This window comes from Eucyclogobius newberryi, unplaced genomic scaffold (assembly GCF_026437365.1).
Source record: "Eucyclogobius newberryi isolate DKJ021-1_F unplaced genomic scaffold, fEucNew1.0.hap1 SCAF_18, whole genome shotgun sequence".
Taxonomy (NCBI): domain Eukaryota; kingdom Metazoa; phylum Chordata; class Actinopteri; order Gobiiformes; family Gobiidae; genus Eucyclogobius; species Eucyclogobius newberryi.
The window spans coordinates 11,034,055-11,049,245 of NW_027315812.1; the positions used below are offsets into that span (position 1 = coordinate 11,034,055).

At 45.4% G+C, this 15,191-nt stretch overlaps 1 protein-coding gene across 1 annotated transcript in view; it reads right to left on the reverse strand.

Annotated features, from left to right (window-relative positions):
• The window catches only part of LOC140364399 (transferrin receptor protein 1-like), a 29,681-nt gene extending 15,953 nt beyond the window's left edge, over positions 1-13,728 (reverse strand). The window contains exons 1-7 of the mRNA XM_072450515.1: positions 13,674-13,728; positions 13,339-13,546; positions 12,334-12,529; positions 7,783-7,920; positions 6,786-6,870; positions 5,894-6,016; positions 5,723-5,818 (exon numbers count right to left, since the gene is read on the reverse strand). Coding sequence (XP_072306616.1) covers positions 5,723-5,818; positions 5,894-6,016; positions 6,786-6,870; positions 7,783-7,920; positions 12,334-12,529; positions 13,339-13,546; positions 13,674-13,706 — 879 coding nt within the window. The 5' untranslated portion in view covers positions 13,707-13,728. The remainder of the gene's footprint in view (positions 1-5,722; positions 5,819-5,893; positions 6,017-6,785; positions 6,871-7,782; positions 7,921-12,333; positions 12,530-13,338; positions 13,547-13,673) is intronic.
• Positions 13,729-15,191: the final 1,463 nt, after the last annotated feature.

A 15,191-nucleotide genomic window follows, 5' to 3' on the forward strand; every position in this document is an offset into this window, starting at 1 on the left:
GGACTTAAGGCAGCAGATTCTGTTTGCATCTGAAAGGGTTGAAACTGGACTCAAATATAGCCCTGAATTGATAAAGAACCAGTTCCTGCAGACCGTCCTTACAGGTCTGATGAATGACACAATCAGGACTGATTTAAAGCCATATTTGCGGGACCCAAAAGTGTCTGATGAGGTGCTGCTGGAGAGGGTTACAGATGCATATACTTTGGAAATGGAAAGAAGAAACAAGTTAGCCGCCATCTCCAAGTCACGAGCTGCCAGAGTCTCAGCAGTGGGGGAGGAATTTAACATGGACCGAGAGTGTCCTGATTTGACACTCACCAGCAAAAAGTCCACTGAGCCCCCCAAGCGTGAGACACTTCTGGAAAAAGTAGACCAGGGCAATAAGGCAATCTGTGAAGCTATTCAGCAGCTTTCCACCCAGCTCTCCAGCCTTCACCAAGCCCCAAGCCCCCCACCAGTAGAGAAGTTCAGCCGACCATATGGCAGAAGAGCCAGGTTCCAGCAGAGACCACCGATCTTCCGGAAATGTCAGCGCTGCCAGACAACGAACCCCGACGGCAAGTGTGACCACTGTTTTAAATGTGGCAGTTCTGATCACTGGGCAATTGGCTGTCGTAAAGTTACTTATGCCTCGCTCAATAAGATAAATACCACAGTACATCTTGGTAAACTTGGCGTCCAGTTCAGCCAGGCTGCCCCTCTAACTAGCAAGCAGAGACAAACAGCTAAGCTAGTGGGAAGAAGGTGCCTGGTTCGAGCTTCTCTAAATGGTGTGGACACAACTGTGTTATGGGACAGTGGCTCACAAGTGTCAATTGTTGGAGTGGACTGGAAAGCAAAGAAATTGCCGCATGCCCAACTGAGACCAGTGGCGGAGCTCCTCGAAGAAGGTGGGCTTGACCTGTCTGCAGCGAATGGGACAGAAATCCCCTATGAGGGGTGGATTGAAGTAGAGTTCACCTTGGCTCACAAGGCTGTCCCAGGAATGAGCGGGCAATCTGTGCTGGTTCCTGTCCTCGTGGCCAGCAGTGACCTGGAGTGTCCAATAATTGGATTCAATGTCATAGAAGAGCTGGCCCTAACCAGTGACGCCTCTGGGAACTGTAACCCAGTGGGTCACATGGTTCAGAGGCTCTCTTCAGCTTTAGAGGTGGGCCGTCGCACTGCTTATGCTGTGTTGTCTGTGTTAAAGCAGCACCAACCCGAGAGTATCCCTCACATTGCTCACCTCAGCCGACGCCCCATCACTATACCCCAAAATAGTATTTTAAATGTGTATTGTGGACAAGTCAACAGGGGGGTAACTTACGCTGTGCTGGAGCCCAACCCAGAGGCACCATGGCCTAGTGGGCTAAAAGTAAGAGAGCAGCTTGTTGTGTTCCCCCAGGACAAGACACGATTTACGGTGGCGGTGGAAAATACAACTGACAGAGACACACTGTGGGGCCGCACCACACTTGGCTGGCTGCATGGTGTTGACGGTGTATACCCACTTGAACCTAAGCAAAGACCAAAGGGAGGAACCACGGATGTAACGGAGCACTCTACTGAGATGCCACCAGGGGAGCTGTGGGATCCGCCTGTGGACCTGAGTCATCTCTCCCAAGAACAGCAGCAGAAAGTACGGCAAATGTTGAAGGAGGAGAGTCAAGTGTTTGCCAAAGATGACTGGGACACGGGATGTATTAAAAGGACTGGAAATGGACATTCAGCTAAAGGACAATATCCCAGTGCAAAGGACATATAATTCCATCCCACGTCATCTCTATCAGGAAGTAAAGACACATATTTAAGACCTGTTAAGTAGAGGATGGATCCGGGAATCATGTTCACACTATTCTTCACCTATTGTCTGTGTCCGGAAGAAAGATGGGAGTCTCCGTCTTTGTGTGGATTACAGACTATTGAACCAAAAAACTTTGCCCGATCGCCATCCTATCCCTCGGATCCAGGAGATTCTGGAGAATCTCGGGGGCAACTCGTGGTTCACTGTCCTGGATCAAGGAAAGGCATACTATCAAGGTTTTGTGAGTGAGAAGAGCCGACCATCTACCGCCTTTATTACACCTTGGGGACTATATGAGTGGGTACGCATTCCATTTGGACTCACAAATGCCCCAGCCACATTCCAGCGCTACATGGAAAGCTGTCTTGGGGATTTGAGAGATGAAGTGTGTGTTCCTTACCTCGACGATGTCCTGGTCTTCAGCCATAGTTTCGACCAACATGTACACAATGTGAGACAGGTGCTCCAACGGCAAAAACTATCTGGCATCAAACTGAGACCAACAAAGTATGAGTTCTTCAAGCCTGAGGTGTGTTATGTGGGGCGCATCGTCTCGGCTGAAGGCTACAGGATGAACCCCAAAGAGGTAGAGACAGTCCAAGCTCTCCGATATGAGACCCCATCTACTGTCAGAGATGTGAGGAAGTTGATGGGATTCCTCAGTTACTACAGGTCATACATCCCAAGACTTCTCGAGAACTGCAAAGCCACTCTATGACCTTCTCTCCAGGCCCAAGTCTGCAGAAAAGAGACCCCAAAAGAAGCCCTCAAGTGGTCAGTCAGCTCAGCTTCCCCCATCACATCCAGTGCAGTGGACCACAGTTCACCAAGCAGCCCTTCAAAAACTTGTCAACCACCTGATTAATCCACCAGTGATGGCCTTTCCGGACCTTGAGAAGCCTTTCATCCTACACGTGGATGCTTCAGAAGAAGGACTCGGCGCGGTTCTCTATCAGAGACAAGGGGGAGTCCTCAGAGTAATTGGGTACGGCTCCAGAACATTGTCTGCCACGGAGAAGAACTATAAACTCCATTCTGGGAAACTGGAGTTTCTGGCTTTAAAATGGGCTATTACGGAGCGCTTTCGGGACTCTCTCTTCCATGCACCCCACTTTACCGTGTACTCCCCTTACCTATGTCACCAAATCTGCGAAGCTCAATGCTACAGGACATCGGTGGGTTGCGGAGTTGGCTGACTACCGGTTTACAATTAAGTACCGGCCTGGGACTGCAAATCGTGACGCAGATTTCTTGTCAAGACAACGACCTATTCACACACTCATCGAAGAGTGCTCTGAGGAATGCCCTCAAGAGGACATTGAATGCACTGGGATGGGTGTGCAAGGAGAGAGCAGCGGTGAAATCAACTGGATATCAGCTGTCACCTGCAACATTGATGCACTGCCAGAAGAGGTCAGCATTTTTCCACCTGTTCAGCCCTTGGCAGTTAGAGACATCAAGGCAGCACAAGGGTCTGACTTAACCATAGCCAGAGTCCTGTGCCTGAAGAAAAAGCTGTACCTCAAGTACAAAGAAAAAGTGGCAGAGAGTGCACCAGTTCGACACCTGCTCAGAGAGTGGCCCCGCTTGCATGTAGATGAAGATGGAATTCTTTGGAGGGAGACAGCCTGCCGGGCACAGTTGGTTGTTCCAGAGTCCATGAGGGCCCTTATTTATAAGCACCTGCATGAGGATATGGGACATTTGGGAGCAGATAGAGTTGTCACCTTGGCACGCGAACGTTTTTTCTGGCCTAAAATGAGGCAAGACATTGAACATCATGTCACAAGAGAAAAAAGCCAAATAGAGTCACTCGGACACCAATCCAGAGTATCAAAACATCAGCCCCGTTCCAGATGGTCTCCATTGATTTCCTGCATTTGGAGAGGAGTAGCGGTGGGGAGGAGTATATCCTGGTACTCGTCGACCACTTCTCAAAATATGTGCAGGCCTACGCTACGAGAGACAAGTCTGGGAAAACGGTGGCCAAGAAAATCTTTGATGACTTTGTTCTTCGCTTTGGATTTCCATCAAGAATTCATCACGACCAGGGGAGAGAATTTGAAAATCAGCTCTTCCGTAGGCTTGAGAGTTATTCTGGTGTCAAACACTCCCGTACGTCTCCTTACCATCCGCAGTCTAACCCAGCGGAACGCTTCAACAGGACATTGCTAGGCATGTTGAGGACACTGGCAGACAGTGAACATCTGAGTAAAGTTGTCCATGCATATAACTCGACTGCCCATGAAGCCACTGGATTTTCTCCATTCTTCCTCCTCTTTGGCCGGGAGCCTACTCTGCCCATTGATCTGCTCATCCCTCGCAGGAGAAAGGAGAAGGAACATCAGTCTGTGGTGGTGTATGCAGAAGTGGAGGGAAGCCATGCAACAGGCTTATGCCATAGCCATGGAAAATGTGGAAATCTGCCAGAAGAGGGCAGCAGTGCTACAACCAGCGCACATGGAGTTCTGCGCTTCAGCTTGGTGACCATGTGTTAGTTAGAAATCTGACCCCTAGAGGTGGTCCTGGAAAGCTGTGGCGTTATTGGGAGGAGAACATCTATGTTGTGAGCGAGAGGAAGGGTCCAGACAGTCCTGTTTACGCAGTCGAGCCCCTGCGAGGTCCTGGGAGGAGACGAGTGTTGCACCGCAATCTGTTACTGCCCTGCCCTTACCTGGTAGAGGAGCCTCCAGCAGACATTCCTCAGCCAAGCTCAAGTCCCCGTCAAGCTCAAACAAGGAGACCGAGAGTCCAGCCAGAGCTGCAACGATCCAACACTGAGAGTTCAAGTGAAGAAGAATTTGGTGTATGGACCGCACAACAACCAGTTCCCCCTGTCACCAGAGCAGCTGCAAGAGAACCTCTAATAAGAGGGAGGCATGAAGAGAGCTATGCCTGCTCACCAGCCGGACGTTGTTGCCGCTGAAGTTCCTGGAGGCGAGCCAGAGCCCCAGGAGGGTTCACAAGCCTCTGATACAGAGTCTGAAGGAGAGCAAAGAGCGCTTACAGCCGTGCCATCAAGACCTGTGAGGGTGAGACAGCCACGACGTCTTTACACCTACGAGCAGCTAGGTGAACCATCGGTCCGGGAGCTGCATAGCTGTACCGTTGATGTGAGAGGAGCTGGAGAGGTCTCCGATGACTACAAAAGACCCTATACGTATCCTTTTTCACGCTATTAAGTAGAAGTGCCAATGTAAATAGTGGTTTATTGATTAAGGTTTTGACAGTGGGTGAAGTAAATGGTAACAATAACAAAGTAGAAAAGCGTATGTACTAATTAGAATTATGATATTGTGGAAGTATCTGATAATTTTATGAAAGGATTATGGTAGAAGAATTATGTAGTAATGTTTGGGGTGAAACAAGTATGTTCCTTGTCCCATTGTGTGAAGATCGGGGGGCCCACTGATTCTTCACTGGACTATGCACCCATTGATACCAAACGGACTGAACGTCCCTGCTAAGGGAAAAAGGACATTTTATAGTTATTGAAATGTGCAATAGTGAGTCATCGTTACCACGGTCCCAACCAGGATACTTGATACCTAGAGCAATCTTTTTATTATTGTATTGTTTTGTTCACTTTGGTAAAATGTAAAAATGAAATCCAAAAAAATATAAGGGGAGCACTTCTCTTTTCAGTGGGGGAGGGTGTTGCTCATCTAGTTTATTATGCTGATATTTAATTGTGATGGTACAATACACTGCTAAATTATTATTACTTTTGTGTGTTAGATAGTACATGTTAGCACGGAGCACTTTAATTAGAGTGAACGTTCATGAAAGGGGCTGTACCTGGACGGCGTGTGGCGTTAAAAGTGCAACATATGCGTGTTTGTTTTGATGCAATTCATTCTACTGGATTGACTGTTGTATAATGCCTTACACATGTAGTGCCGGGCATAGGAGTGGCAGTAAACGCAGACTTACATGCCCGAATACTTCAGTAGTGGCGAGATATTTGTAGTCCTGACCGTCTGGATAGATGAGAACAGCCACTGCGCCTTTTTCCTCAGCGTTAGCCACCTAAAAATCACAGAATATAACATTATTAAACACATAACTGAAATTATACACACATAATGCTTTATCTGTGTATACCTTTTGAGCAAAAGTGATATTGCCGCTTCGCACGATCACCACACAGCTTCTGACGTCGATGTTGTTCCTTGACAACACAGCGTAATCTTCGGGACGGCCGTAGTTAGCGTAGACCAGCTTCCCCTGTTGACATATTTAAAAAAAAGAAAATAAATGTGTGTGTAGAGGGAATATCGACAGGGCTGGAATTAGTTGTGAATAATGTATTATCTGGATTAAACGACTAAAAGTGTGTCGAGAGGAGAGTCGTAATGACATCAAAATCACACAGGAAAAAAATGGCATTCGGACTCTATTTGAAAAGAGACACATTTGAAAGACTAAATGGGACGTTTGCATCGTGTCTTTTGAGTCTTGTTGTGCCTATTTTTATTTTGTGTTTATTCATTATACTAAAAAAAATAAAACGAAATGTGCAGCATAAGCTTTTTTGTAAGAACTCAATCTGGGCCTTGTATTCACAAGGTTTTTATTAGTATTATCTTGTCTTACGCTAGCCCTTTATTTTTTATTTTATTTATTTTCCCCCCCTCCATCCTTTGATGGGAAATGGGAGGTTTTGTCTATAGGAGTTTTTGTTTATAAGAGTTCTTCTATTAAGAGTGTTTTTTTAAACTTCCTATAAGTTATCTGTCCTTTTCCTCTGTATCTACCTGCGTTACAACAATGAAATCTCCCCATGTGTGGACAATAAAGGAATATCTTATCTTTTTGTCAAGTCGATAAAATAAATAAAAGAAACAGAACGCCAAATGATTAATTTTTTTTAACACACACACACACACACACAAAACTATTAGGATGTTTTTTTTTTCCAATAATGCCAAGCACAAGAAGTGTAATCAAGTCATTGTGAGGACAAGGTCATGCCTGTGTCAGTGTGTGGAGTCACCTGAGCCGTCCCGGTGCCGCTGTAGGCCAGAAATCCCTTCGGCTCAAAGACATCGGCTCCAAAAGTGACACGGTTTGGTTTAGTGCTGCGAAGGAGAAACGCACACCGCCCATTATTCTTCCCACACTTTAAGACAACGTGCGTGTAAAAAGATCCTCTCACACCCAAACAGGGACAACGGTTTTGGCCAAATCTGGAAACCGAGTACTGTATTGTCCGGACTATAAGTGGCACCCTTTTTCATAGTTTGGCCGGCAACTTATGCGATATTATTAACTTGTTATTTTCACACTGACAACCACAAGAGGGCGCTCTAGGCTCTAAGGGATGCAGAAGAAGAATCTGCACTTCCTCTACCTCTGGAGTTTGTAGAGTTGTTTAGAAGTGACACAGAGGAAGAAGAATTCAATGGATTTAGTGATTTGGGGTAAAACTGATGCTTTGGTAAACTTGTTAGCATGTTCTTTATGCTATAGTTATCTGAATAACTGTTCATGTTACGTTAACATACCAGACACTTACCACAGTTCTGTCTGTGCGTCATGTAGCTGAAGGTGTTAGCGTTAGCATACGTACACCTATTCACCATGTTCTCTAATCTGTTATTATTTTAAATTGCAGTTCAAGATGAAATGTCTGTTCTTGGTCTTGGAAATCAAATAAATTTCCCCAGAAAATGGGACTTATATATGTTTTTTCTTCTCCATTATGCATTTTTTGGCTGGTGCGACTTATACTCCGGAAAATACGGTCGATGGAAATGCCATGTGACTTTTGAGATGGTTCGTTCGAGCAAAGTTGTAACAAACCGATAGTTTTTTCGAATGGGATGAAAAGCAGTGAATGACAAATTTCCTGACACAACCTACAAATCGAATAACACCAATATAGAAAATATCATTATTCGCACTTTGATTTACAGGCCTCGTCGTCGTAAAATAAATCGTGCCCTCCAAAAGCGCTCGTGCGTTCGCGTCCCGACATATTTGGCATTTACCTGTCCGGAGTCTGCAGCCGCACGTGGTGGACATCGGTCCAGGGATGCATCTCGAGCTCCTGGAACTTGTCAAAGATGCGATTTCCCACATACGTGTCATCCGCGCTGCCCGCTAGACGTGAAGGGCGGTCAAACTCACTGCAAAGAGGAGAAAGAAGAGCTTTAAGGAGGCTCTCTTTTACTTTTTGAAGAGTCTCAGTTAAGGAAAAACATTGAGCAAACTGTGGCAGGTATGAAAAATGCCATTAGCTTCAGGTATATGCAGTATTCATCACAAATACAGTATTGGTTAAGAGTAAATAGACCGGTCACAATAACATATTTTCAAGTTTGATAAATTGCTACAGAAATATCACAATAAATCATTTCAAATCCCAAATGCTAAAGCTAGTTACTTATTTGACCATCTACAGTTATATTTCCACAGTACTGCAAAGAAAAGGTATTCAAAAAACAATTTCAGCCCCAAAAATATGGACAGATTGTTGTTGTTGTTGTTTTATGGCGGTTGGCACGCAATTGTTGCATTACCGCCAGACTTTAGTCCTCAGACTGTCGTAGTCCGTAAAAGTACTCCTTCCATTGCTTTGGTGTTACAAAGCCCATGAGGTCATGACATGTCTTTGTGACTAGAATAGTTGTTGTTGTTTCAGAGACCAACCGGCTTTATTCCAGGGAGACTCTTCTTCATCTTCCTCTCCTTCTTTGACGTTCGGTGCTTCCACCATACAGCTTTATTCTTTAGGCTTTATTCTATAGGCTTTAATATTTCCACTGATGTCGCTGCTTGGTAGCCGTGCGTCTACGAGACTGGACGAGGACAGGAGACCACCCCCACCTCGTCACTCTGATCACTCTGACTCCCCACAAGCAGACCCCCATCACTCCGACTCCCATTTAGCGCCTTTAGCCTGTTTTCTATATCTGCCCAATCAAGCTCCTTTGTTCCAAGGAATCTCCCTGCAGCTCCAGCAATGATCCTGATCCTTTCAGTTCTGCTTTGAGTCTGAGCAGCACAGTTTACAACATCCACCATAAAACGTACAAAATCCTCTCTATCCACAACCAGGGTATTCTCATTAATTCTGGAACCTGCACACTTGGGACCTCCACTCTTGAAACCTTCACACTTCTTGGGAGCCACGCTGGCCTTTCTCATTTCGCCCTGGCTGGGAGCAGCGCTGGCTCCTCTCTCTGTATTTACTCTAAACTCGTTACTTGAAACTTTCTTGACTGCATCTGCATAGGATATACCTTGAGAGACCTTTATTTTATGCACCTCAGCAGCTCTTTTGCCAAACCTGCATCCCCCGTAGGCAGAGCTATGTTCTTCCCCACAGTTACAGCACTTCAGTTTTGCTCCCACGTCACACTTCCCATACTCGTGATCTCCTGCACATTTACCACATCTTTGCCTCCCTCTACAGACCGCTGCAATATGCCCAAAGCGCTGGCACTTAAAGCAACGCAGGGGCGGTGGAACATATGGCCTAACGTCATGGCACATGAACCCAATGAACACCTTACTAGGCAGGCACCTCCCTTCAAGTGTTATCATTACCGACAAGCTGTCACATCTTACCCCAGACCGGGTCACCTTCAACCGCCTAGCGTCCACCACCGTAGCTCCAGTCAAATTCTCCTTAACTTCATCCACAGACGTCGCCGTAGGGACACCTAAGATAACTCCTCTGACCGTGTTTCTTTCAGCATCAGACACAAGAATGTCCTTTCCACCCAGACGTTTAGTTCCAATCGCCTTCCGTTGCTGAGCCGCGTCCTTGCACACGACCAGCAGCGAGCCATCTCTAAGGACACTCGCACTCTTGATCACTCCCACAGCTACAGTTAGGCTCTTTGACAATGCCACTGAATTCCACTCCTTAAAGGATGCACTATCCTGTGCAAGCTTTATGATCACCTTACAGTCTCTGCCCTCACTCCGGATATCAATAGCTTCAGCCTCATCCTGCTGCTCATTCCCAGAACCCTCGGCCGAGCTAAGGGACTTTACGTTTCCGGGCACGTGCAGCCAGAAAAGGCTGCTCCTCCACGCCGTCCAGAACGTCTTCAACCACCGATCCACTCTCCTCCGCCATCTCCCGTCTCTCCAGACCGGAGACTAGCTCTTCTTCTTCTTCTTCTTTGGTGTTTTATCGTAGTCCTGTCGCATTACCGCCAGACTTTTTCCTGTGTTACACGGGTTTTATTGGTTGTTGTTGTCGTTTTATGGCAGTTGGCATCCGAGTGTTACATTACCGCCAGACTTTATTCCTCTGACTTTGTCTTAGTCCTTAAATGTTCTTCTTCCATTGCTTTGGTGTGTTACAAAGCCCATATTGACAGATTACAGGACAGGTGAGGAGGGGTAATAAAGTAAAGAATAAAGTCTAAAGATCATTGCTAAAGCTGCAGGGAGATTCCTTGGAACAAAAAGGAGCTTGATTGGGCAGATATAGAAAACAGGCTAAAGGCGCTAAATGGGAGTCGGAGTGATGGGGGTCTGCTTTTGGGGAGTCAGGGTGATCAGAGTGACGAGATGGGGGTGGGGGTGGTCTCCTGTCCTCGTCCAGTCTCGTAGACGCACGGCTACCAAGCAGCGACATCAGTGGAAATATTAAAGCCTATTGAATGAAGCCTAAAGAATAAAGCTGTACGGTGGAAGCACCGAACGTCAAAGGAGAGGAAGATGAGTCTCCCTGGAATAAAGCCGGTTGGTCTCTGAAACAACAACAACTATTCTAGTCACAAAGACATGTCATGACCTCATGGGCTTTGTAACACCAAAGCAATGGAAGGAGTACTTTTACGGACTACGACAGTCTGAGGACTACGAAAAAGTCTGAGGAATAAAGTCTGGCGGTAATGCAACAATTGGATGCCAACCGCCATAAAACAACAACAACAACAACAACAAAGTCTAAAGAATAAAGAGCAAAGTCTAAAGAATAAAGTCTAAAGAATAAAGTCTGGAGAATAAAGTCTGGTGGTAATACAGTATAACACTTGGATACCAGCCGCCATAAAACATCAAAGAAGAATTGCAAAATAACAGACAAAATGTCACAAATCTTATATTTTGCAGTACAAATACAGTGACTATATTATTTCATGTTTTAACAAGAATGTGACGATGCCCAGAGGCTGGTCACATGTGCTCTAGTGATGGGCCAATCGAGCTCAGAGAGAGACGGTTTGTGGCATAATCTTTCACAAAAAGAACAGAAAGACCTACATTTGAACCGTCAAGTCACTGTTTGGTCGGTTTATTTGGAGCTTATAGCAGGGTGTAGGACACATATGAATGATGGCAATTATATTTTTGCAAACCCCTGCCAACATACAGGTGCAGAGACAAGTTCATATGAAAGAGCGTTTTAGGGAGGCTTTCCTGTACTTTTTGAAGCGTCTCAGTTAAGGAAAAACATTGAGCAAACTGTGGCAGGAATGAAAAATGCCATTAGCTTCAGGTATATGCAGTATTCATCAAATACAGTATTGGTTAAGAGTAAATAGACCGGTCACAATAATATATGTTTGATAAATTGCTACAGAAATATCACAATAATGATTTTAATCCCTAATGCTAAAGTTAGTTACTTATTTGACCTTCTACAGCTATATTTCCACAGTACCGCAAAGAAAAGGTATTCAAAAAACAAATAGTCTTTTCTGTCATGATGATTACTATATCAACTTAAGTGTCTATGTTCAAATAGCGATGCAAATGTGCGTACAGTGATCCCTCGCTATATCGCGGTTCACTTTTCGCGGACTCGCGGATTTTCATCATGCATTGTGTTCTGCATTCTGATTGGCTAAACTGTCTCTCCGCGTCTTCTCTACCTGTGTGTCAATAACGTTATGGATTAATATGTACACGTACGTAAATCCGCTTGCCAAATTGAAGTTTGCGAGGCCGATGAGAGCGCGCGTGAGCTCCGGGAGAGGCCGGTGAGAGCGCGCGTGAGCTCCGGGAGAGGCCGGTGAGAGCGCGCGTGAGCTCCGGGAGAGGCCGGTGAGAGCGCGCGTGAGCTCCGGGAGAGAGCGCGCGTGTGAGCTCCGGGAGAGGCCGGTGAGAGCGCGCGTGAGCTCCGGGAGAGAGCGCGCGTGTGAGCTCCGGGAGAGGCCGGTGAGAGCGCGCGTGAGAGGCCGGTGAGAGTACAGTACAAACGTTTATACAGTACGTTTATTTGTTAAACAAATGCTTGGGCCTGTAAAAAGGTTTTGTTCCTTGCTTTCAATGTTTCATGGAGTATTTCATTGTATAATAACTGTAAAAAAATAAAGGTTTCTACTTTGCGGATTTCGACTCCCGCGGGTTCTTCTTGGAACGTAACCCCCGCGATAAACGAGGGATCACTGTATTTTGAAACATCTTTAAGGGTTTTCACTATAAAATGAGGTTTACGATAACTACACTCATAATAATCTGGAAACTAAAACTATCCACCATTTTTTTTTTTGAATTATGGGGCCAAGATAAGATAAGATACCGTTGGGCAAATATGCAGCTAAAAGAGTTTTCTTTGTACGTGATGGTTTTTATACCTCAGGGTCTTGTCAAAAGAGGCGCTGGTGAGTTCGGTCTCCAGGAGGTCGGTGATGTCGGCCCAGTTCAGGCGCTGCTCAGGTTCGTGGGGGAGAAGAGACGAGTCCTTGTGCTCCGGCGCCGCGACCGTGATGTGAGGCTCACAGTTTGGTGCAACGCGGCGTTTACCGTGGATGAGGAAGGCCACCATGTAACCTGCAGAAACAACACAACACGACTTAAAACCGGGAGAAGCCGTGAGTTTTACAGCCGGATGACGGGATGATTACCAGTATAGTACATAAATGTACAATGTAACTCATAATGTGTTTAAAGCCAGTGCTAATGAGAGAAGCAACTGTGCTCCCAGTTTGAGTGACAGAACAGAACGCAATAATTGTATTTTCATTTTTTTTATATTAAATTCAGTCATAATACTAATCACAATTTAAATGTTGATAAACTGCACAGCCTTAATTCAGGCTTTTTACTCTCATCTTGACCAAAAACTGGTTTAAGTGCTCCATTTGCTGGTACGTACATGTAGTGGAGTGACACAAGCTAAAAAAGAAAAATGTTTTTAAAAAAGGACTCGTAAACTATTTTTTTTCCATGTAATTAAGAAAAATCTGTTTTACCCAGGAACAAATTGTTTGAAAAAGCAGCTCTGTGGGAGAAAATGAGACCGCTGTGCACTTCTCACTCCTCCTTACAGAGCGTTTTATTCCGCGCGAAGCAGGAAGTGCCCCGTTGTGGTTAGCTGTAGCGTGACGGGAAAACTGGAGAGCTGTGAAAAGCTGCGAAAATTGACTTGTTGCGGTAAAAAATTAGGCAAGTGAGCATTACGCGTGGACAGCTGCAAAGATTCGGGAAATTAGACCGTAACGGCGAACTTCCCGCGTGAAGCAGGAAGTTCGCCGCTGCAAAGATTCGTTTTCAACATTGTAAACATCCGGTGCAGCGCGGTTAACTTAATACAGGACGTTTAGCCTCGCCATCGACCGGAGCCGCGCGAAGCCTCTTACCGATGACAAAGATGAGGATGGTGATCAGGATCAGGTAGCAGAGGTTCTTCCGGTTGTTCTCCAGCGGCGCCGGTCGAAACGTGGGCGACCCTCCGGCGCCGCCCTCTGCGTCTCCGTCCACCCCGTCCTCCGAGAGCTTCACCTCCACTCGCCTCTCTCCATCCTGCTCCGTCTGCAGAGTGAACCGGCTGTACCGCTCGCTGTTCATCTGGAGGCACACGGGGGGGGAATGGCCGTGAGAGATCGGTTTGTGCACGCGACTAAATAACGTTTTGTAAATATTGTAACGCGATTCGAACGACGTTGTGCTCGTCATTCTGTGAAGATATACTTACAAAGTTGTTGAATACGTTCCTCACTCGATTCATCTCTGCACGTTCTGTTGAAGGAAGAACATGGAATAAAATTAAAGAGCTGTTGTTGTTTTATGGCGGTTGGCATCCAAGTGTTGCATTACCGCCAGACTTTATTCCTCAGACTTTAAGACAAGAGCTGCATGGACAGATTACAGGACGTGAGGTGAGGAGGGGTAATAAAGTCTAAAGAATAAAGAATAAAGTCTAAATAATAAAGAGTAAAGTCTAAAGAATAAAGAATAAAGACTGGAGAATAAAGTCTGGTGGTAATACAGTATAACACTTGGATACCAGCCGCCATAAAACACCATAGAAGAATTGCGAAATAACAGACAAAATGTCACAAATCTTGTATTTTGCAGTACAAATACTGTGACTATATTATTTCATGTTTTAGTAAGAATGTGACGATGCCCAGAGGCTGGTCACATGTGCTCTAGTGATGGGCCAATCGAGCTCAGAGAGAGACGGTTTGTGGCATAATCTTTCACAAAAAGAACAGAAAGACCTACATTTGAACCGTCACAAACCCCCTGCCAACATACAGGTGCAGAAACGAGTTCATATGAAACTGCACATATACATTTAAAAGTCCACTAAGTGTCCATGATTCAAGTCAATGAGAAATATACTAATAATAGACAATAACGGCTCAAAATGGAGTTAAGAAAAACCTATAAACTCCCACTCCATTGTTCATCACTTTGCTTCGTGTGGTTGCAAAAATTTAACAAAGATCTTAATTTAAAAAGCCAGGAAAAAGGCGTGTTTGCATGTACATTTTATCATAACTTTTAGTACTGTGATGGTCGACAACATGGAGATTTTTGCTTTCGATAAACGCAGCAACGGGCCCTGATCAAAGATTTCTCCTTCATGTAAATGTCTTAAATTTAACTCAATCATGTAAAGACCCATTGCACCACCACCGAACGCCATCAGGACGTGGGGCAACCCTCCCTCCACACCACACCCCGCCGCAAAAGACAAGAGTTAATTTAATACCAATTCATCTCTTATTTGTGGCTTATCAGAGCACATTTGTGTTTGCATTTTTGAATGAAGATCAGTGTTGACTTTACTCGCCTGCATAAGGAGGAAAGCATTTTTAGACCACCGGATGGCGCTACAGTGACAGAACAGTCTATGAAACGTGCTACACAGCCTCAATGCTTTATCTACCCATCACTAATGTGCACAGCAAATCAAAACGTCTTATGACACTATTATGACATTAAGTAACAGCAGTTTATTATTGTCATACCGACGAGGAAAAGTCTAGTCTCATTTCCCGAACTCTTTCACTTCCTTGACCTTGACAGGTTTTGTATTGCCAAAACCCTCAGACCCGCCTCCCTTTGTTCCCATTATATATAATCCCCATAGCGTTTGTGTTGACTGACGCTCCTCAACTGAACACACGAGTTTAGCAACACTTGGAGCAGGAACTGGTAGTGACAGTTCAAGCGGTGTTCAAGCGAGTGTTGTAAAAGCTTT